Here is a 23,176-nt window from a genome sequence, read left to right on the forward strand (position 1 = left end):
TGGTGGACCAACTAACAGAGAGGCCTTTCTCAGGATCCAACCGCTTCACCAATCCCACGCCAGCATTTCTCCACACTTTAATTACACAGCAAAACACATGCTTATACACGTGCTAATCACGTCACCTCGGCTGGAACACTCTGTTAAGTAATTAAGATAGCAGAGGAACATGTGATCTATGTGGATCGGCACATACTGTATAAGGTACATTAATTGTCCTGTGATTACATAATTCTGTCAATAAAAGACTGGCTGACTGTTTAATATATGCTGACGTACCTGGTGGGTATCCAAAGGGTTCCCTCCATTGTCCTTCCTGTCTTAGCTGTCATGGAAACAGCATGGCTCCATCTCATGTCACAACAATAATCCTCTAACTACACATTATCTATTTCAGCGTGAATTGTCCTGTACAATTTAAGTGTTAGTAAGGAGGATAGTAAGAATGTGGGGGAATACTCCCACACAGATGTCCATAGGTCATTGCATTAAACAAAATTCTTAGAAATAGGCAACATATTGGCTTGTTGTGTTAAATGCCCCCTTCAAGGGAGCTGTTTGCTAAAAGAATGTGAAAAAAATCTCATGAACTGATGTTTAAAACCCCTGAGAGAAGCAAGATACGGCAGTATGGAAGGACTTGTTCTTCTGGAGAAGAATGGAAGAGATCCATACTTTAGTGTTGTAGTTGATGTGTTTATAGATTTTTTAGTTTTTTTCTGTGGGGCGAGCTCCACATAAGAAAAGTGCCAATAGGTTTTGCTCGTTTGACCTTTTGCATGATGGTTTGTTAGACTCTTGATCTCTAACTTTGCAGATGTGTCAGTTTTACTGCAGGCAAGGAGCAGTAAAACTTTGCCCTCGTGGGTGACAGCAGATGGAACAGAAGGACATTTTCAATAACCTGCTACAACAAAGCCTGCTACAATTTCAGAAAAGCCCTCCCACCCTTTAACACCCTTCTAACACTGGATTTGGGGGTCTGTTCCAACAATTTCTGCTTTCACAACCCTGATTCAAAGACATGGACATTTTTTTAAAAAGAAGAAGAAAAAAAAAGGAGCTATTCTTACGTAAATGTTGACTTTTACTTCTTTGCAGCCTTTATGAACCCATGATAGCTAGAGTCTAATTCCCTCAACTTTATCTAATATGCGTCCATTTTTGGTCTGCAATACACTGCAAAAAAAAAGTTGGGACTGTACCACTTTCTAATGTTGCCATCACTCACATTTTAAAGATGTTATGGCAATGAAAATTCCAAACAACAAAGTGTTTCAAGTATTATTTTGAACCATTCTTCCTACAAACGCATCTAACCCTGATTCGGTCATTTGATTCTGAATTTGAGTCAACTCCTTGGTGAGCATTCGTTTCTGCTTAAGGATTATTTGAGGCCTGGCTTACCTCTGGTCTGTTTGAAGCCTTGACCATACCTGGAATAGCATCTTTGCGATGTGTTCAGAATTTGGTTTAGCATTGTCTCCTTGAAAAATGCAAGATGTCCCTGGAATAGGTGTGATCATGAAGGCACGATATTTTGCTCTAAAATCTCAAAGAGCTTTTCTGCATTAATGCTGCCAAAACAGAAGGAAATGAGCTTTGCCAAGAGCACAAATACGGCCCAAATCATCTCAGGGCCTGGATTTTGGACTTGGTGCTCTCAAGAATCTAGATGTTCCTTTTTTTTCATTGGTCTAGAGTATGTGTTGTGTAGCCATAATACACATTTCCACTGTGCCTCAAAGCCCAGAGAAGTCAATGCAATCTCTGGTCAAAGTCAACCTGAGGCTTCTTTTTTTGCACAATAATGTTTTAAGCTGTATTTATTAATTTAACCATATACTGTGATGGTTGACAAAAGTTTCTCACAGTAATCATTTGCCAATGTGGTTATATCAGCTATTGATGACCGGAGATAAAGGGTGTCCAGCTTAGGCTTGCGCCCTTGCCCTTTATTCTGGGATATACCTCTTGCTTCCTAGAATGTTTAAAGAGTAATCTGTCTGCACCGTAGACAAATAAATATACTAATTCCTCCCATTAATTCTTTAGGGAACATTATTTTCAAACAGCCAAATTATCTCATTGTGCATTCATTGTAAAACAGATGAGCCTCTGCCAATTTTTGCTCCCCAAAGAGTCAGCCTTTAGTCTACCACCACTTTTTTTACAAAATCCTGATTGCAATAATCTGTTGATATCGCCTGATGTCATCTTTTTCTGATTTGGGTTTGTACTTCAAGTCATCTTGTTACTGGTCTGGTGTGCAGAGGTGGGCAAGTAAGCTTCCATTAGTTTTGTAACACCATGGTGTGACACCATGAGTGTTTCTTGCGTCCATCAACTTTGATTATCAAAAGTGTTTAGAGTGGTTCTGAAAGACAAAATTAAACCCTCTAACTAAAAACCAGTACATCAACCACAAACCAAACAGTATCTATGCCGGTTACACAATGAGCCTCATCTGTGGAAGCAGCTGAAAGATGAAAACTGTGGCCTTGCTTTGGGAATTGTAGTTTACACATGAACATTTCATCAAATCACTGACAAAGATAATCTACAATTTATTTTGGCATAAAACATATGTGAGCATGTTTAATCCATTTAAGAGCTTGTGACTTGCACTATTGCTCAAATAGCCACTCTATCATGCAGAAGCTTGTAGTCCACTTGATGAAAAAGCGCTCGTTTTGCAACAGGTCACATAAATAGGTCCTGTTTTGAAGTTACGTCGGGTCATTTGATATTTGCCAGAAGAAAACTTCAGCGGACTTTCTACTTCCATAAAACTGTAGTCATGACAACCACTGAAGTAAAGATTATTGATACATGTCTGTATGAATCTGCAAAGATACCAAGACCATCAATCAAAGTTTTCTTTGGCTGGATAAAGTACAAATCTTTGATTGCAAATATTGGTCAGATTATGCAGATATTATTAGAAGCACAACCAGTGTAGCTAATGACAACTGGAAAATATATTGACTTAGTAGTTTATGCTTTTTGGAGTCTATTTGAGTCAGAGATGTTTATGAGCCAGTGCCCAGCAGCCACCAGCCGCATTATGTTCTGTGGTCCTGACCTCTATCTAAGACCTGCAGCATTGTATTTCTGCAACATTTTGTCATTCCCAGGGCAGCAAATATGGCCATTTTATCAAAGCTTGACAAGTCTCTGACATATGCAAAATGTGGCATTTAGCATCAATAGTTTAACACAATATTGGGAGCCATGAATGAATGCTCTGATGTCATGCCAGAGTATTTACTTATGAACAAACAAAATAATAACTGATAAGGGGGAGGGATGGGGGTGGCGGAAAGTGTCAGGACTGTGAATCATGATATCTGACTGTGAGATCAGTTTGTGACAGTGATTTTTTTACCCACCTAATTGTTCTCCGTTTCTTTTTCACTTCCTATTTGCTTTTGCGTTTACTCACAGTTTGGTTAGGTTTAGGAACGGAAACTACTTGGTAAGAGGTCAGGAAGGAACTTGATTTGGTTTCAAAACTGCACAACAGTAACAGGGTGTGTGGAACAATGATACACAACAGCAGTTTCAATACATTTGATGGTTTATTCAAGGCCTAATGCATTTACTTCTACCATAAAAAGTTATCAATAACTTGGTCTGGAATTGTGCTTTTTCACATTTTCACCTGAAGAGAAAGCTATGGTTGTATGCAGAAAATCAGATATTCACAGTTTCAATATCGGCACTTTTGGACAGTGACCATGCACAGCTGAGCCATAAACTGTTTTCATCCTCATCTGTTTATGTTACTGGAGCATAAACATAAAAAGGGGAATACATTTAGAAAGTTACAAGCAGCTGTTCTAGGGGTCAAACTGGCACATATTAAACATGGAGATCCACCAGTAGACAGAGCACCACACTGTTGAGTCTGTCGAAACTGCTCAAAGACCTTTGATGATGCGGGGCAAGATAACAGAGATAGTGGCTATTGTTTAAAATGTCTGTCTTGTGTCTCTCCAGATGAACTCATCCAATTAAAATGAGTGAGAGATTGAAGTCATTAGTCTTAGTGAAAACGGTTTCTCTCCTGTCCTCTGTTTTCAGTCTTTTTATAAGCTGCCACACACAGAGCAGAGCTGAGCAGAGCAGTCTGTCTTAAGGAAACACCAATAAATGACATTGAAGAAAAATAGAAAAATAGAAGAACCTCTCATTAAAACTACTTGGTGTTTTTTTTCTCCTTTTTTTGCCTTGCGTCGCCTGAAATAAACCTGCTAAGTGTTTGAGGGCTCTTGCTTTTTTATTGTGAATCCTTGCTTTCCTTTCTCATATCCTCTGGATCATTTTTTCCATCTCTTCCCATCTTTATGGTACAATCTAGCTTTGACCTGACCAAAAAGTCTTGTTCTTGTAGTTGGTTTCAATCTTGAGGTAAACCTTCTGCATTTCAAATCTTTGGAGTGGCCGCTGAGAACTCTGATGAATGGAAATCCAAATCGGAAGTCATTTATTGTTTATATGATCACAAAATGCTTGTAAGGCTTTGTGATTTCTTAAGTATTAACAATAAGTTCTGATACACAGTATTTGACTTTCTGCAGCAGTAGTTTAAATGCCGCCCAGCAGTAGGTTATGCACCTTTGAAACAGCACAGGTGCTGGGTTCATGACTCAACACTTTACACTAACATTCATATGTCTCAAACCTACTTCATTCCTACCCCACAAGTTCTGGAAAGATTGTTGCATGAATAATTGTTGAGAAATGGGGAGAAAAGACATTCAACTGACCTGAAGTCAGGAAACCTGAGTTCAAGTGACATGACTGGACTTTTAGGTCCAGTATGTACAAATGTATTACCATAAACTGCAACGAAACAGACACTCTCCAAAAAGAACTGAAGCTTTTATTTCTTTTATCAAAAGCTACACGTTAACATATTTCAGAAACGATAACAATAACAATAATACCATCTAGCACTTTTAGAATTTTCCATTGTGTTGCCTCATTGGTAGACTTGGGTTGATGCTTAATTTTGCCATACGCATTTCTATAATTCTGCTGGGCAAAAGTTTACATACGGAACATTTATGCAGTTGAATCAAGGTTTCCAGTACTTTCACATCACGTAATCGCAACAGTAATGATTCCCCCCCCCCCCCCCCCTTTCCTTTCCTTTCTTTCTAGTTTAGCCTTGGCTCATCATTAAGTGGGCCTGCTATTGTGTCACCCTGTCTGAACCTTAGGATGCTGTTGTCCTGTATGAAAGAGAAATCACGGTTTAAGGCAATACTGCGAATTACAGCTGTATTCAGCACGCATAAAGCGATGACGATTTCACCCTCTTGAAAACATTAACGCTTTAAAACGGACAATATCTGCTTTTGCGTCCAAAAAAAAAAAAATAGCCTGATTCTCGTGTTATTAGCGGTGTGACTGCTAACATTATAAACGCTTGTTTAAGAGAGTTAACATCAAATTACCTGACATGCTTTATTGTTGAGGTCTGGCCGGAGGGGGTGCGCCGGTGTGTGTGTGCGTGCGCGTGTGCGTTTGTGTGTTGGCAGCTGCGCGCGGCCCTGTGACAGCAGGCTGGAGGGTTGGTCTCCGTCGTCATCGCTCCTCATGTATAATCAATGAGGAGGCAGCGGCCTCGGGAAAACTGGCTGCTTCTGGTTTCCAGGCATAAATACAAAGCGGAGCCGGTCTGAGAGAAACGGCACAAAGGAAAGCGGAGCACTCTGAGGTATCAAAACTGAAGACCAAGAGAGTCAGGTAAGCGGCCGCTGTGCGTACACCACATTTGTCAGAGTCATTGTTCACAAGTGGGACGGTGATGGGCACGTTAACCAAAAGGGCAGGCTGTGTTTGAAACATATCGCTGGAAATACTGTGAGAGAGGCTTGTTTACTGTCAGTTGACCGCGACGCGACATTATAGCAGCTGTCACACAGGTGTTTGTGCTGATAAAAAAACACGAAGCAGAGTCAACCTGTGTGGAAGCCCTCGCGGAGACCAGAGTCAACGTCACTTACTCTGATGTATCTGTGTGACGGGACAAAACTGCTCTGGCTCCAACTGACAGATTATCCGCTTTATTTCTCCGCCATATGATGATTTTAGGCTTTGTCATGTTCCCAGCACAGACTGTCTTTCAGACTTTTCTTCTTTTTTTTTTTTGTCAGAGTCCGTCCGTGAAGTGGTTTGCTTTCTTTCAAACTGCTGCCACTTTGGCATCCCTGCTTATACGTGGCAGGCTTGTTGCTACACAGCTGTTCCAAGCAGCATAAAGCAAAGATCAAACCGGCTGACTGTCACTGTCTTTGTTCTTCAACTGTCGGCTCTGACTTCTTTTATCTGCCGCTAAAAGTTTCTGCGTTTCTGACTTTTCGTTTTGGCAGCTTGTTTCTGCTCTTACTGACTTTATAATCCTCCCTTTGAAAATATATTTTTGTTCCCACAACCTGACATCATCGCTCCTGAAAGTTGTCCCGGCTTCGACCTGTAAAACCCTTATATAGGTTTTACAGGTCGCACTTATAAACTCGAAATGGCTGTATTTCTCTATCTCAATGATGAGTGTTACGTGGGAGTATCTGTACAAGTACAAGGTTTGGAATGTGTGTTTTTTTTTTAATTATTCTTGCAAAATTAGGTCAGAACCACCTTTTAAAGTGTTTCCCTCTCTTTATCTTTATCTTTTTTTTTTTTAAATGCTTGTTTAGTTTACGGTCATCATTAGTGTATAATGGATCGTCATTGTTCCGCTTTGATTTTTCCAGTAAGTTGCTCGTGTATGTGTCCATAGGCTCTCAACGGTCTCTCTAAGCACTGCTCTCCTCTTAATCTTCCTCAACCAGCGTGATGCACTGTAGCGCAGCTGGGATGTGCGCGTGCGCGCATGTGTGCGCGCACGTGTGCGCGTACATGCGTGTGGTGCCTCCACTCCATCATCCCAGCTTGGGAAAATCAGAGCTGGGAGAGAAGTGTGGAATGTCTGGCCCCTTGGCACGAATCCCTAAGACCACACTGCAGCTTCTTCATGTTGAGATGCAGAAATGTATTTTTCCAGTGTACTCACATGGGACTGACTGGAGGAAATGCAGATGTGATTGTGCACACAGCTGGAAAGAGCTGTGTACACGCTCAAAGCGGAGGGGGGGAAAGCAGTTGGGATGAGAGACACGAGCTCAGACCCAGTGTTTAAGAGGTTCCTGCTGGAGGCTGGCCCTGCTCTTCTCGTCTGCCGACAGACGCACTGTTCTTTAGATTGCCATTTCTAGGTCAGTCGTCGCTCCCTCCCTTCCTCTGCCTCTTCTCCACACTCCACCCTGTCTACCCAAGGCCAGCCCATACATTAATCTGCAGTGCTGGCGTGAAGCTCGGGGCAATGACATGTGGCTAGTGTATTAACCAGCCACGGAATTACAAGCAACCAGGAGGGAATGCACAATCTGTCACCGAGTGCAGCGTGTGAGGAGATCAAATGCCCTTTCTGAAGCAGGGGAAACATTCATTTAAAACAACATTATTGAATTAGGCCAATTTTAAAGTGAAATGTGATTTCTTTTATAGGTCAAGCAAGACACTGACAGGATTACTCTGAATAAGTGTGAAATCTTAAAAAGCTATGATAGACAGTTTTCCCTTGAAGAGATGTAGACAAGTTTTCAGATCAAAGGACTCGGAATCAGGGAGTTTTCATTGATTCCCACGTGGAAATCGCTGATTTCCTGCATTACAGTATAGTGATGCAATCTTCTGGCATTCTTTCATTCATCTGAAATCAACGGAAATGCTTAAACCTGCTTGGCTACTCTGTGTCTGGGACTAGGACGGCCCAAATCCCATCAACACATGTGGAAAAATGTATGAAGAAATTACATACATCAATATAAGAAGGAGTGTTGAGAAATGTAAGGATATTACACTACGAGTGTGGCTTACCGTGTCGTTACTGAAGTTATCATTTGAACAAAGAAGTAATCTAAGTGAAGCCTGAAATGCTGGAGCATCATCACAGAAATGGGACGTTACTGTCCAGGAAGATAACGTTAATGAGTCATTGTTTTATTCAGAAAATGTGCGAGAAAGATTAGAGTAGAACTTACAGTTAGACTTAGTAACTTTTTTTCAATGCTGTGCCAAACACCAGAGCACCTGTGGGGCACGTTTTGGTTTTGAGTTGAACGAATGAGCTTCGTAACTTGGAAAAGCTTGGGATGACTGCTGAAACTTTAAAACTAGTGTCTTAAGATAAAAGTGACAGTGTAAGATCCTTTATTTTCAGAGTAACATTTGTACATTTAATTAGCCTATTTTTAGGGCTCTGGAACCCCTGGAGCTAATTGTGTGTGGAAAAAAAAAAAGAAAGAAGGACAACATTGCATATCCTCTGCGTAACTAGTGGAGTGTCTTCAGCCAGTCTTCTTCGGACCTGCAATCAGGACCAGAACTGGAAGAAAATTTCTTCCTGCAACAATAGCCCTCCACAATACCTCTAGAACTCATCTTTCTCTTTATTATTATTATCTATGTATTAATTGTACTGCAAGAAGATCATTTATATACTGGGATGAGTAAAGTATTATTTGTAGTGAAATTGTAATAAACAGTAATCACATCACAGCTTTCTCAAAGAACATGCATTTCATTTTTATTTGAGGGGACTTGCACTAGGTAGGTTACAAACCAACATATTTACAACCAGCGGCCAATATATGTATTTTCATATTGTCTCCTGTTCATGATAAGTACATATATATATTTAAACAGATTCGCACAATAGCCCTCAAGACATAAGCTCACACGAACAACCAAATACAAACTGAAACAGTAATGCACAGCAACCTTCGTTTCCTCCTTTTTCATTTATGCTCGTTGCTCACTTTTGGTTTTTGCCACGAATCAGAATCATCCTGACACCCTCATCCTGAACTAAATGTGACAGCAATAGCCATAGCCCAGACAGCACCCAGTGACTACATATGACACCTTATGTGTGACATAGTTAATGGCATGAAGTGTCAGCCAAAAGGTTTTACACACCTACCCAAAATTCTGACTGGCGCTGTATGCAGCAGACCACGAAGCAGGCATGTTAGCCCCACCTCAAGCCCACAGACCAAAAAAGTCCCACCCAGCAATTAGACAGAAGCCTAGTTACAAATATAACAGCCGCCATAATTTCAGGTGATTTGCTTATCAGTATGTTATTTTTCCAAAAATACATCCAGTGTACCATAATCCTTTTTACTGTTCCCTGTAGCCTAAAACAGAGCCTGGGATGACGTTGATGTTACATCAGAACTTCAACTTAATAATCTGAAATTCCAACAAATTTTCTGTCTGAAGAGATTAAATGAATAAAGTATTAATGGCTTAGTCAGTTTCTGCGAAAGTGACCGGAACTGAAACTTGTTTTCAGGAGCCAAAGACGTAAATTCTGTGGTTTAAACTGCAGTGTGTTCAAAACTCAATTGAACTTGTCTTTTGGGAGAGTTGTTACTGAATGGATACATGAATCACAGTATAGTTTATTTATTTTTCCATTATTTATGGACAAAATAATCCTATCAAGAGGATATTTCTGTCCATCTAATTCTGTGAAATATGTAGACACCTGCCAAATGGAGACGTTTTACAGTACTGACCAAAAAAATAGATGTGAAAATTGCTGGCGCATCAGGTGAACCTCAAACTCACACAGCAGAAGTGTAGTACAATGTCGTAATCACCCTTTATAATTTCCACTTTTAATTGCCTGTCCTGTAAATCTCAGAGATGTCTGACCCAGATTCAGGATGAGGGTCGTGAAGTCAGGTCAGATGTAGCGTGGTGGCGCCTTAAGCCGCATCTGTTGGGAAAGTCAGTGGGCAGCCAAAAGTCTGGTAGTTTCAGTCAAGAATTTACTCTGATTTACAATAAACTCTCCACATCCCCTGTATGTTGAAGTCACCCTCTGGAGTTTTTCACACATGTTTTCTCGAAGTGCTCCCTTGTGGTTTCCTCTTTAACACTCTGTCAGCTCTACGCAGGTCAGGTGACTCACATAGCTGGCGTGTCAGCATTGAGAATTCGCTTACATCTCAGTTTCTTAGGCGCTTCAGTTAAATCAAAGTTGAAAATCAGTAAAGATGGCTGCCTTGTGCCTGTATGTGCATTTCATGTATTGCACCAGTTGTGGAAAATGTTCACCTGAATCAGCCGTTGAAGGCTCTCTTTAACGGTTTGCTTCATATTTAGCACAAACGCAAGTCTAAGAATTATTCAAGCGTTTTTGCTCAGCGACCTCAAGCTATTCTATACATAGTATTATATGTGCTGCCCTCTGTCCAGTGTTGCTGTGGTAACAAAAAGGGGAGTTTGGATAGGTTTGCGTGAGTGTACAGCAGAAAACAGAAGGATATTGACACAGTTAATTTCGAAATTCTATATAATTGTGGTGTCCTTATACATCCTCTATAGGAATGCTACTTCACGTTGGTGCTTTCTGTACCAGGTTATCAGTAACATCCTCTGTACAGACTTCCACTGTGTTTTTCTAAACCCAGCTGTCTGTGCATTCACAGCAAGTAGCCTTGTGTTGGAATAACAAGGGTCGCCTGTACTCTTTCTTCACTCTTCATGTCGGTGTCTGGGCAATTTCACAGTAATTAGGGAGGCTGCAATAAGAAATCTTTCTCTTTTGTGTACAGTCTGTCCTCTGACGGAAATTACAGGGTTCTCTTAGGACCTATTAATTTGGTCTTACGCTCAGTAAGACAGGACATTGTAAACATGCGACTGGAAAAAAAAAGACTCAAATCAAGTTAATTACAGTTATAAACAGTTGTAAATGTGGGTCATAGTAAGCAGAATACCAATAAGCAGCGTGTATCAGCTGTAAAAGAGGCTTTTGTGGCCAGCACTTAATTAGCAGCACAGGACGACTTGAAAGAGGCCAAATTTTTGCGTGCTGATTTGCAGGTGCTCGGCCGAAAAGCTGCAAGTTTTAAAGGATTAGGTCAGCTAACTGTAACAAAACAACAACAGCAAAGACGAGAATTTTAAGATTAGTCCGCTCGGGTTTTTATAGTTTTACCCCAACTTCGATAGCCTACATTGTTTCGAGAAATTTAGCTGAAACATAATGAATAGTGTCTATCCGTGCATAATAAACAGCCCTCACTCCCAATAGTTTTCATGCTCAAGAAATTCTTGTAAAGTTGGAGTGACAACTGTGTTTTCTATGGGTTCTCCATGATAACGCTGATACTGTCCTAAGAGATCGTGTTTTTGATTTTCTTTTTAATACCGAGCGCACAGGTTCTGTGTGTAGTGCACACAAGATAAGATGCAGTGTGAACAAGTGTGAACCTTGTGGATACTACATTGTATGCACAAGGTAGTGAAATGAAAAATATTATCTTTTGCTGATTAATGTTCTTAATACAAGTCGTCAGTGTTGTTTAAACAGTGAGGTTAATAATCTGTATGATTATATATAGATTATTAACTTCATCTTTTGTGCGAGTGCTGTGATTTTTAATTTGGGTCACGTCTTTAATTTGCTCTCAGAATCTACCGAAGAGGAGCTTGGACGGCATGCAAAGTTGTGAAATTTCCTCAGACAGCACTGATGATCCTCTTAGTAGCGGCCTACGCATTCATCGGCAGCCTCGAATAGTAGTGATCGGCGCCGGCTTGGCTGGCCTAGCTGCAACTAAGTACCTGCTGAAAAACGGCTTCACGGATGTCACTGTCCTAGAGGCATCAGACCACATCGGCGGGAGAGTTCAGAGTGTTCAACACGGTAAGAAGATGCATCCATATCCACCTGATTTTTTTCTCAAACATTGTGCTGACCATAGCGACGAAAACGTCCTGGCTCAGTAATAATACATTTCCATCAGATCTCTTGTGGGGAAACTTGTACTTTCCCTGTAATTTCACTTTGTTACGGGTCCTTATCTAGAGAGTGAAAGTTCTCTGGGTCATTTATTTCTCAGTTCAGTCTCCTATTAACTCACATTAACCCTCCTGTTGCATTTAGGTCAACCTTAAGTCTTGTCATTTTATAAAATATGTTAATGGAACAGGGTTCTTAGTTACCATTGTGTGCCATTTAGATCTCTGTAACATGCATGTAGGATAATGGGACCTTAAAGGGATAGTTCGCCTCTTTTGACATGAAGCTGTATGACATCCCATATTAGCAATATCATTTATGAACATTGACTTACCCCCCGCTGCGTCCTGTGAATACGAGTTCCAGCCGATTTTTGGCGTTGACGAAGGTAGTCCGGCTAGTTGGCTGGGGCTAAAAAAATAAACCGTCTTGCTTCTCAAAACAATATGCGTTCAAAAGAGTAATACATTTGCATCCCAAAATCATTGTGCAGGAAAAAGTCAGACCTCACATCGCTTGGCGCTATTTTTGCCTCCCTTGATATCAATGCGTACAGCCACCTAGCGATAGCCGCACATGTTACGGTGTTTGCTGCTCGGAAGCAGGGGACTGCTCGGTCTGCACTTCGGTCTGCACAGTTTATGGGACACATTGATATCAAGGGAGGCAATGATCATAAATGATATTGCTAATATGGGATGTCATACAGCTTTATGTCAAAAGAGGCAAACTATCCCTTTAAGAAGGGGAAGACAAGACCTTGGAAACATAGGATCCTGGGAACATTGGAGCACACCACTTGTTAGAACACACTTGTAGAATCGGCGAACATGGGATCACCTGTCATGGTATTGTGTGCCATAAATTTGAACGTATAGCCATTATGCTAACAACTGTGTTAACTGTGTTAACAACTTGGGCTGTTTGACACGTGACTCACAAAGCCATAGTGCTTAAAACAGGGACCAGTAGCTTGCCAGCTGTCCATGGACAAAATGTAAATGAGGGAAATGAAAGAGCTAAGAATAAAATTGCCAGTCAAATTTCAGTTTAGCGTGTGGTCTGAATTCTATGGTTATTTACTGTGTCCTCTCTAGTATCATAATAATGTGCTTCAAGAGTTATTAAGTACTACAGATCTGAAAAAAGGCAGAGCTTGAAGAACAGAGGGGCCGAGTGGAGTCGAGGGGGTATCTCCACGCCCTAAAATGATCCGCTTAAATAAGGGTGAAAATGAATGGATGAAAAAGGAGCGGCTGTATTGTCCCTTGGTGTTGTTTTGAAGTTTTGTTTTTGTCACAGATTTTTCATCAAAACCGCAGGAAATTGCATCATCTTGTGATAAACGAGCACAATGTGCCTTATTTAATCCAGATTTTTGACTGGCAGGTCAAACAGTATGCGTAAAGGGATGTAGAGCTCCAAAAGATCTGTCAAGTTAGATGCTGCCAATCCATTTAAAACTTTAAAAGTAAGCAACGAAATTCTTTAATCAGTCTGGAAATGGAGCGGGAGCCAGTATAGAGATGCAAAGACTGAAGTTATCTGTTCATCACGCTTTTTAATGCGGCTTAAAAGACGACCTGCTGCATTCAGGCCAATTTGTAAACAATGTGAAAAAGATTAAGACCAACATACAGAGCATTACAATAGCGTAGCAGACATTTAGGGGTTAGAAAAAGCTCAATTTCACAGCTGGACTGGATTGCAAATCCAATTTATAAGACCTGTCTAAAGCCGCACCCAGATTTTTGGCAAAGGCAACGTATTCAAAATGCATAGCAATGGATGTGAAATTGACCCTTGAGAACTGCACAAATAAGAGAGGCTGCAAAAAAGGTACATTACCCTGAGGCAAGTGGAAAAACTCCTCTGTCTGGTAAACTGTTCAGGTTGTGACGAATGAACGGTGTCAATCTGACCAAGCATCGTGCAGCTGCTGACATATGAGCAGAGAATCTTCAGACCTTTTTCTTAAGGAACATCTTGTTATCTAATGTGTGGGAGGCATACAAGCACATTTATGATTGTCGTCACATCCTAATAGTTTCGATCATGAAGCACTTTAATATTTGTTTAGACAAACTGTCCAATCGGTTAGCTGGAGATTCACACAGTGGAGAATATTCTGAATAAAGATATTTCCTCAACCTAATTCTAAATAAAAAGAAAGCATCGCTTTTACCTGATATCCTTTGTGTTGCTGGAAGATTGTTATCATCAAGATTGAGACAAGTGAAAATGTTGCTCGAGAAGTCTCTGAATTCCGTCATGGCAAATCCTTTCAAGTGGCAAGAACAAACAGGTAGAGAGTGGCGTGCCATGGCGTTGTGCACTTAAAAGAGGTCATGTGTGACAATGCTGTCAATGTGCACTGAGAAATGCAAACTGAAATGAAATGCCAGGTGCAGTGCCAGGTGTATTTCTGTTGTTAAGTGCATGTTTATGTGTGAAAAATGTTTGGTTGTTAGGTCGTCGAAGTGTTCGGCCATTTGTGTCTTTGTGTCTGTGATGGTATTTTGCTAAATATGAAATAGTAAATGCAGAGTATCCCAAAGAGCCTCAGCAGATGCAGTGTGTTAACTATCCAATTATCCAACACTCACATGTGTGAACCAATCAGACTATATACTGTGCCACTTTAATTAAAGCCATATAGTATAAGGTATGCTGAGAGAGTTTTTTTTCTCTCTCTCAAATCCCACTGATTTCCTTTTCTTTTCTTCTTTCTTTTTTTAAAATGTAGGAAGAACAACTTTGGAGCTTGGAGCCACGTGGATCCATGGTGCCAATGGGAACCCAGTGTACCACCTGGCAGAGGAAAATGGGCTGCTGGAAGACACCACAGACGGCGAAAAGAGCGTGGGACGCATCAGCCTGTACACCAAGAACGGTGTGGCTCATTACCAGACCAATGTCGGCAAAAGGATCCCCAAGGACCTGGTGGAGGAGTTCAGTGACCTGTACAACGAGGTGAGGGGACGCATGTGCACGCAAAACTCTGACAGACGGAAAAGGGAATTCACGTTTACGCGCACAAATGGCGACCACAGAGATACTTGGTGTTCAGGTTGCATAACATTAGAATGAAGTTCAGTTGTGTCTCATATTCAGTAACCAGGCAATCGTGTACGCTGTAACTTATTGTATAAAGTCACTGGTGAGTCTTAAACCAGGTGGCTGTACAGCTAAACATTATTCAAGGCCTAAACCTTTGTTTGAAATTCTTGTGTGGATCGGAAAGTTACCACAGATGTGTGAATTTGGAGGCTGTCGCGCACACAAAGCATTTTGTTTTTCTTCAGGTGGCTGTAGAGCTTTGCTTTCGACATCAATCTTTTGACATACTGGCAGAATAAAAAATCTTTTCTTTTACACAATCTTTTCTTTTACAAACACAACTATTTACCGAATAAAAGTCTATGCTCTTCAAATGCTCCTGTTTTCCTGCCACTGGGAAGCTTCTTTGTGTTTTTGTGAACTCATTTCGTCTAACTCCACAATGTCATTTCCATTTTCCCAAAGATTATGAAATAATGAGACAAAGTTTCAGTATTACTCTACCCTCACTGTGCCATGTGATGTCATCCAGCCCTGACTGACATTCTGTTGACCAACGAGGACCATGGTAACTGCTTTGTTACCATTTTGCCTTTGTGAACGTTTTGATCAGTGCCATTTGAAGATGACTGATTATGTCTTGGGGAGGATGTGTTCCTAAGGCCCAGTCCTCTGAGCTAACCTCAACCGTGCATGACGCTTACTGAAACTTGCTGTCAAGCGGAAGTTAAAGTGTGCTTTTCTTGTCGAGGAAGTGGAAGGCAAACACATTGTTTGCTCTTAGCACCAGCAAGACATACTTTCCTTCTCTCTAGAAGTTAAAATGGTTTCTGTTTTACTTTATTATCACCAGCAAGATGATTATTTAACTCCTTTTTATGAGCCTCTGGCACCAAGCTGATTTTTTTTTAAATGGTGCTGCATATACTGAGAAGATTGTAAGCTTATTTGTTGAAGGGTTAAATAGCAGCATAGATAGAGCTTGACTTTAGCTAATGCTCCACATTATTAAAAAAAACCTTGAAGTGAATATATGAAACTCATTTGTGTTGTTTCTTCTACATGTTGCAAGTCAGTGATTCAAAGAATTCTTTGAAATGAGGTCTAACTTCCTTAACTAAAGTTGAGACAGTTTGGCTTCACACTGTGAGCTGTTGTCACTTGCAACATGTTGATGCATAACTGATGATGTAATGAATCTGCTTCTCTGAATATATGTATGTATATATATATATATATATATATATATATATATAAAATAGGAAATAATCAGATTTACATTCAACCAGCCATCATTTCTTTTTTTTTCATCTCACTCCTTATCTCACACCATGATAGTGGCTGTTGTTACGATTGAGTTTATAGTGTTATAATTTATACTACATGAGGCGTTTGACCACCATGCTTCTGTTTATCACTGGTAAAAGGAATGAACCTTTCCTACAGAGCTCTGCACTGCACTGAAGTGAACTGATGTTTTTTTTTTTTTTACATCCTTCCTCCTTGCTCTTCCTCCTAATTACCCTTTTGCATTTTGCCCTCCTTTAGGTGTACGAGCTGACTCAGGAATTCTTCCAGAACGGGAAGCCAGTTTGTGCTGAGAGCCAGAACAGTGTCGGCATTTTTACACGCGATGTGGTGCGCAAGAAGATCATGTTGGATCCTTATGATTCTGAAAGCACCAAGAAGCTCAAACTGTCAATGCTTCAACAATACCTCAAGGTGTGTCTTCTTCAAAGTCACCTTTCTGACTCTGTTTCTTAAATGTCCATGGAAATTTTTTATTTCGGGACTTTTCTATATGCGTCGAGACAAATCTCATCTATTACCCTGCTGGCTCTAACATTAAAGCTTAATTAGGCAATGGTCCCATTAACTTCAATGCAGTTTACGTGATAGAACAATACCAAGCTCTAAAAGTTTAAAATCAGTAGAAATGTAATATATTCATGTTCTGCTCCCTCCTTCGTATGCTTCAACCCACACATGAAACAAAGTGAATTGTGAAATGCACATTCGCAATATAAAGCCAGAGGCAGCTGCATATTTTTCACATGTCTTCTGAACTGAACATGCACATATTCCCAGCATGTTTAAACCAGTTCCATCTTGCTGCTCTGTTTTGGGCTGTAGTTGTGGGATGCCAGGGGAAATGTTTACAAAAGGGATTCAATTGTTTGCTTTGAGTGTAAGAGCTGTTTGGATAGTTGTGATCCATTTTGTTAGCGTGTAATATGACTGCTGATATTGACTTTAAATATAACTGATCAGACTCCCTCCGTTGACGTGGTCTCATGTTTCAGGTGGAGAGTTGTGAAAGCAGCTCTCCCAGCATGGATGAGGTGTCTCTAAGTGAGTTTGGCGAGTGGACAGAGATCCCCGGTGCACATTATGTCATTCCTGAAGGTTTTATGAAGATTGTGGAGCTCCTGGCCCAGGCTATCCCATCCAACACCATTTCCCTAGGCAAACCGGTCCGCTGCATCCACTGGAACTACTCAGCCCAGCATCGGGAGGTCACTGCCAAGCGCAGCGACACCAACCAGGACAACAACCACAATGACAACAACCATGACCGCAAACCTCATGAGGACCCTCTGATCCTGGGTCTCCCCATCTGCGTAGAGTGCGAGGACGAGGAGTGGATCACGGCCGACCACGTGATCGTGACAACTTCTTTAGGTGTGCTGAAGCAGAACCACGAGGCCATGTTCTCCCCATCCCTTCCTGAGGACAAGGTGCTAGCCATCGAGAAGCTGGGCATCAGCACCACCGACAAGATTTTCTTAGAGTTTGAGGAGCCGTTCTGGAGCCCAGAGTGCAACAGCATCCAGTTTGTGTGGGAGGACGAGGCTCAGCTCGAACAGCTGGCCTACCCCGAGGAGCTGTGGTACAAGAAAATCTGTAGCTTCGATGTCCTCTACCCACCTGAGCGCTATGGCTACATGCTGAGCGGCTGGATCTGTGGGCAGGAAGCGCTGTACATGGAGCGCTGTGATGACGAAACGGTGGCTGAGACCTGCACTGAGCTGCTGAGGCGCTTTACAGGTCAGGGCACTTTTTTGTGGGTTTATCTACAAATTATTTAATGTGAAACTTTCTTTCTTTGAAAACTAAAAAGAAATTCAGGATGACGTAGGATTCTTTCTAAACGACACCATTGCTCTAGAGCAGATTTTAGGACAGTAAACTACTTTTGTGAAGCTTTCGATGTAAGTCAGTAATCCAAACCGAACACAATAACCTTGGATGTCTGAGAGGGAGCCTGTCAGTTCAGTGACTCATAAGAGGCGTGACAGTGGGTCATTGTGTTACACAGAAACACGGTCAAATGAACTTCAGCTGTGATGTAAGCTGCTGTTCCAGAAATACATGATTGTGAAGATAATATAGCCAAATGGCTCATGTTTCTTTTATTTTCTGGCCAGTTATTAGAAGCTAACTTATCTGTTGTCACAGCTTCAAAATCTGAACAGTTGGATAAGGCCAAGAGCCCTTTACTGTAACTGACATTTGATCAGTCCTCCTTTTTCTTGTGACACACACACACACACACACACGCACACACACACACACACACACACACACACATTAAATGAGTGCTGTATTTTCCCTGAGGTTAGTTCAGTATGAGCTGCCACTGGTTATATAAAGCACATCACTTTCTGTCCGAGAGGACAAAACCCGGGAACACAAAAAAACTGGCTTGCTGCTGCTTCAAGTCAATTCCAACATAATATATCAACTATTCTGTGCACTGATGCATTATTGGTCATTTGGCAAAAAAGTCCAGGAAGGAAGTGCAGAGAGAAAACTCGGGCGGTTGCCTCAGAAGTAGGTCACAGTGTGAATGCAGAGACAGAGACTGTCAGCTCATGATGAGGTCAGTGGACTTCCTGTGTCTGCAGGATGTGAATTACACTGGGAAATACACAAACACACACACATACAGCCTTCATTTGGGTCAGTGAGGTTTAATCCCCTCAGCTGTTGCTTGATTACATATTGCCTCGCCAGTGTCTCACTGCCATCAGAGGGTCACAAGCAAAGGGTTTCATCTCACGGCTTCCACATTCTGCTTTTGAATTGGTTTGACTCTGAAATGTAGTGGCATTATAGCCGCTCTAGTGCTGCAGCTCTGGCCATGTCAGAGTTAACCTACACATTTAGTTTTCATTGCAGTTCGAAGTAGAGCTCTACTGTGTATTTTGAACACATCACTTCTGCATCAGACGATTGTTTACCTTGCCACTACCCTATCTTTACAGCAGGACATCTGTGTAGCAACGCAGTCTGATCTGTTACAAAACGGTCCATTTTACAACTTCATGTAGTAAAATGGGCTTTCTCGTGAGGACCCAGTCCATATAATCCCTACTTAGAAAAAAAAACAAAAAACTATGCCTTTCATCTTGCACCACCATCAGATAATTCAAAATGAATACAAGGAACAAAATGATTGTTCCACGCTGATCTGAAAATCAGGTTTCATGATTAAATCCGGTGACTTAATCCACCACCACCCCTCCAGCACCCTTATATGGACTATTTGTTTGCTCATAAGGCAACTCTCCAGATTGAGTTCTCTCAACGTCCGGTGCTTTACAGCACCAGCGGACAGCTTTAGGCACACTGTGTTTGGAGCACAAGAACAGATCTTAGCATGCCAGTATAACCTCTGCTAAACATCTGCATCTGATTGCATTGCCAGTGTGAGCATGTCCACACAATGGGGTCCTAACTGAGCTTCTATCGTGGCTGTACAGTCCTCTTGATTAGACACGACTCTGGCCCTGACTATTTTAAAGTTTCGGACAAACTCCCTGCCGTATCAGGGCTGACTCCTTTCTCTCCTTTCACCTGTCCTCAGGGAACCCTGACATTCCAAAGCCCCGGCGTGTCCTGCGCTCATCTTGGGGCAGTAACCCTTACATCAGAGGCTCATACTCCTTCACCAGGGTCGGGTCCAGTGGTGCTGACTGTGAAAAGCTGGCCATGCCACTGCCTTATGCCAACAGCACCAAGGCTCCAGTAAGTAACAGTTTATAATGTATGCTGCAGTTTATAAACAAAAATGAAAATCTTGTTTTTAGGTATCTCTCCAAAACAAGTATCATAGGTGAAAGCAAATAAAGATAGTGTGTTTCACCATTTAGTACAGGTCCTTACCCATACCTGTGAGTGTAAAAAAATAAGGACTGTAGCTCACGGTATTCACTGTCTGTACATTAGTTTGTTTACTTCTCCCACATGCACCCAGAGAGTCAGTGCTCCCGTGTCATCTGCCCACAAGCAGAGCGGGGCATGTGAGGAGGGTTGTGAATGCTGATTGCATGCCAGGAGTCTGGACCATGAAATCTGATGATGGGTGAAGGGGAGAAGGGGTTGGAGGTGTGTTTGAGCGTGGGGGTTCTTTACGCATACTTGACACTGCTGAAGGAACGGTATGACCCCTCTGCTGAGAGTCCTTCAGCCCTGTCAAAGTGAAATCACACTTAAGCCCTCAGGAGAGTTCCCGTTGTCTCCTACATGTGGAGTACTAACAAGGGAAGCAGAAATAGAAAACAGTGCTACAGGGAGAGGCCAAAAACATTATAACAAGATGATATTGACAGATCTTGTTTTGAATCTGTTTTTTCTACTCTTACATCTCTTCCCTTGTCTTCTCCTCCTCCCTTGCTCTTTGCTCAGCCCCTGCAGGTGCTGTTTGCTGGAGAGGCCACCCACAGAAAATACTATTCCACTACACACGGTGCTTTGCTGTCAGGGCAGAGAGAGGCCACTCGCCTGATAGAGATGTACCAGGACTTGCACGGAGCGGAAACCACAAAGCCTAACATATAACATAAAACGAACCTTTGACTAGTGAAAAAAATTCAAAATGTTGAGTTAAAGCTTTCTATCTTCATGATTAAGTTATACTTAAAAGCATAGCTCGGGCATTATGACACCGAGAACAAATGAGTATTGTTTCTATTGTACTGTAGATTTGAATCATGCTCAATTTTATTTGATATGTACTGTTCAAAAGTTGCCAATGGTGCTGTCATTTCTTGTCTTTACCATTCTGTTTTTTGTTTTTTTTTAATCAGTAATTTAATGTTTATAACAAGAGCATCTCTAATTTACTTTGTTTTTGTAAGTGCCTTCTGTAATGCAATGTAATTTCAAGAATAATGGAAATACTAAACAAAAATTGAGAAAATTTAAACAAAATAAAAGTTCTATCATTAAGCAGTTCCAGTTCTCTTCATTCATGAAGGTTTTAAACGTTAGTGCTACACTACAATGAACTAGATAGCTCCTCTTTAATCTAATCTGTCTCCAAGCATATTTTTCTGGAAAGTACATCCACAGGCGGGAGCTTTTTCCATAACAACATCATTTTTGGTATCTGTTCGAGAAAGCTGAAAATGAGCACACATGGAAAGAAAGAGAAAGGTTCCAAAGCTACTCCGTTCAAAGCTGTGCTAAAGTGACACACAGTGTTAGAACAGCTCCCAGCTTCTGCTGGACAACACTGTTGATTATCTTCTTGTGTAACTAATACAATCAGTAAAAGATAGTGATGGTATGAAGATGGTAAGCGTTTAGAGGGCTTTGAGTTTGGAATTCAGACTTCTGGGAATTTCCAACCACAGAGAAATGAATGGGGCAGTGACAGTGTGAAAGGAAAGACTCGGTAATGATATGTGCTCCAATGGGGAGGAGGTGATATTTTACAGAATGCAATTATGAGTCATATTTCAAGGGTATGAACAAATCACCTTTACAGTTGCATCACCTGGGTGACTTGCTGGAACAAATCTATTACCGGTCTTTCAGGAAACCAAAGTGTTGATCAGCTGCAGCAAGATGCAACAAGAGCTTAGCCCTTCTGTTTCCTGAAGGGGTACAGACAGATGGATCAACCAACAACCTCTTTACTTTCATAGCAGAGTAATGAAGATTTGTTGCAAAACAGTTCTGCAGTGTTTCTATCTGTGCTTTTGTTTTAGAAACCAACGCCGTTTCAGATTGTTCAGACTAGAAAAGAGGTATCAGATGTTAAGAGAAAACTGTTTGTCTAGTTTGGGTAAAAGGATATCCTTTGAACATGTGGGGGCAAAAAGTTGGACAATCGCACACACAGCTGCTATATTAAAGCTTTAAAAGAACCTTCATGGTTGTAGGTCTGTGAGGTCACTTTTATAGCCCGGCTTTATCTCAGTTGCCGATCTTTATCTATGATTTATTGAGAGCTGGAATTATCAATTCAGCATCATCAGGGCTTTTTAGTTAAAAACATCTGCCTGAAATTTCTAAGAATGTAGACGATTTGTTTGTGTACCATACAATGATATTATTGACAAGCTCAAAGGGGCAAAGATCTTTGCATTCATTCTTTTCTAATCAGACTCCTAATAAAAACATCATTTGAGATGCCGTTAGAGTAAGATTCAGCTTTTTCACTGAGAACGTCCTGACATCAGTGGGGTTAAGAGGATGGTCATGCATGGTGAGCGTGTGTAAGGTGAAACTTTGTTATCTGTTGGCAGTGTACTCACTCACCCTGTTCCTTCATTCAGATAGTGAGACAGCCGAGAGGAAAACACTGAGACAAAGTCCTGGCAGGAGTCCTGCTCCTGCAGGGAACACGTGAGGCTGCAGAGGACTTAACTGTTCAGCTCCAGATTTCCCTGTTACCAAGAAGTAGAGTTTTCTGCTCCCTCACAGTTGAAAACATTCATGTCCTTTTTTCCGGTGGTCTTCGCCATCTTATAGACACAGGCAGTTAAAACACTAAAAATGTACACTTTGGCAAATAGTGAAGTTGCTTTCGTTTTTTTTTTTTTCAAGACAATAAGAACCTGTTATGCCAGCCTTTAACATGCATTTTGTCTGCGTCTGGGTACAGAATCACAAGAGACTGACAAAGGTCCCAAATACGAATGGCTTTGTGCAGTTTGTGGTTCGGAAACAACTTCAGTTTTTTTTGTTGTTATTTCCTGTGCGATGCGCAGCTGAGCATCCTGAATGTGGCCATCAGACAAACCGCCAGACAACCCCTCAACACCGTCACCTTCCTGCTTGGTGTTTTGTCGATGCGCTCCGCTGCTATTATTGGGCTTTCCTCCTGGATGAGACGGGACATTCTGGCACATCGGATCCTTTTCCTCACAAACACAAGCAAAGAGAGGGGAAACAAATTCAAATATGTTTTACTGTTACTGCCAAGTGTTTTTGGTTTAAATGGGTTTACAG

The 23,176-nt window shown here is 41.3% G+C and overlaps 1 protein-coding gene across 1 annotated transcript; it reads left to right on the plus strand.

Moving 5' to 3' along the window:
* Positions 1–5,662: 5,662 nt before the first annotated feature.
* smox (spermine oxidase) lies at positions 5,663–21,153 on the plus strand. The gene is made up of 7 exons (XM_075463014.1): positions 5,663–5,757; positions 11,542–11,776; positions 14,619–14,845; positions 16,481–16,654; positions 17,236–17,980; positions 19,803–19,963; positions 20,624–21,153. Exons 2-7 carry the CDS (start codon positions 11,569–11,571, stop codon positions 20,774–20,776), a joined length of 1,668 nt encoding a protein of 555 aa, XP_075319129.1. The 5' UTR covers positions 5,663–5,757; positions 11,542–11,568; the 3' UTR covers positions 20,777–21,153.
* The last annotated feature ends 2,023 nt before the right edge of the window (positions 21,154–23,176 follow it).

Source organism: Odontesthes bonariensis, chromosome 4 (genome assembly GCF_027942865.1).
Source record: "Odontesthes bonariensis isolate fOdoBon6 chromosome 4, fOdoBon6.hap1, whole genome shotgun sequence".
Taxonomy (NCBI): Eukaryota; Metazoa; Chordata; class Actinopteri; order Atheriniformes; family Atherinopsidae; genus Odontesthes; species Odontesthes bonariensis.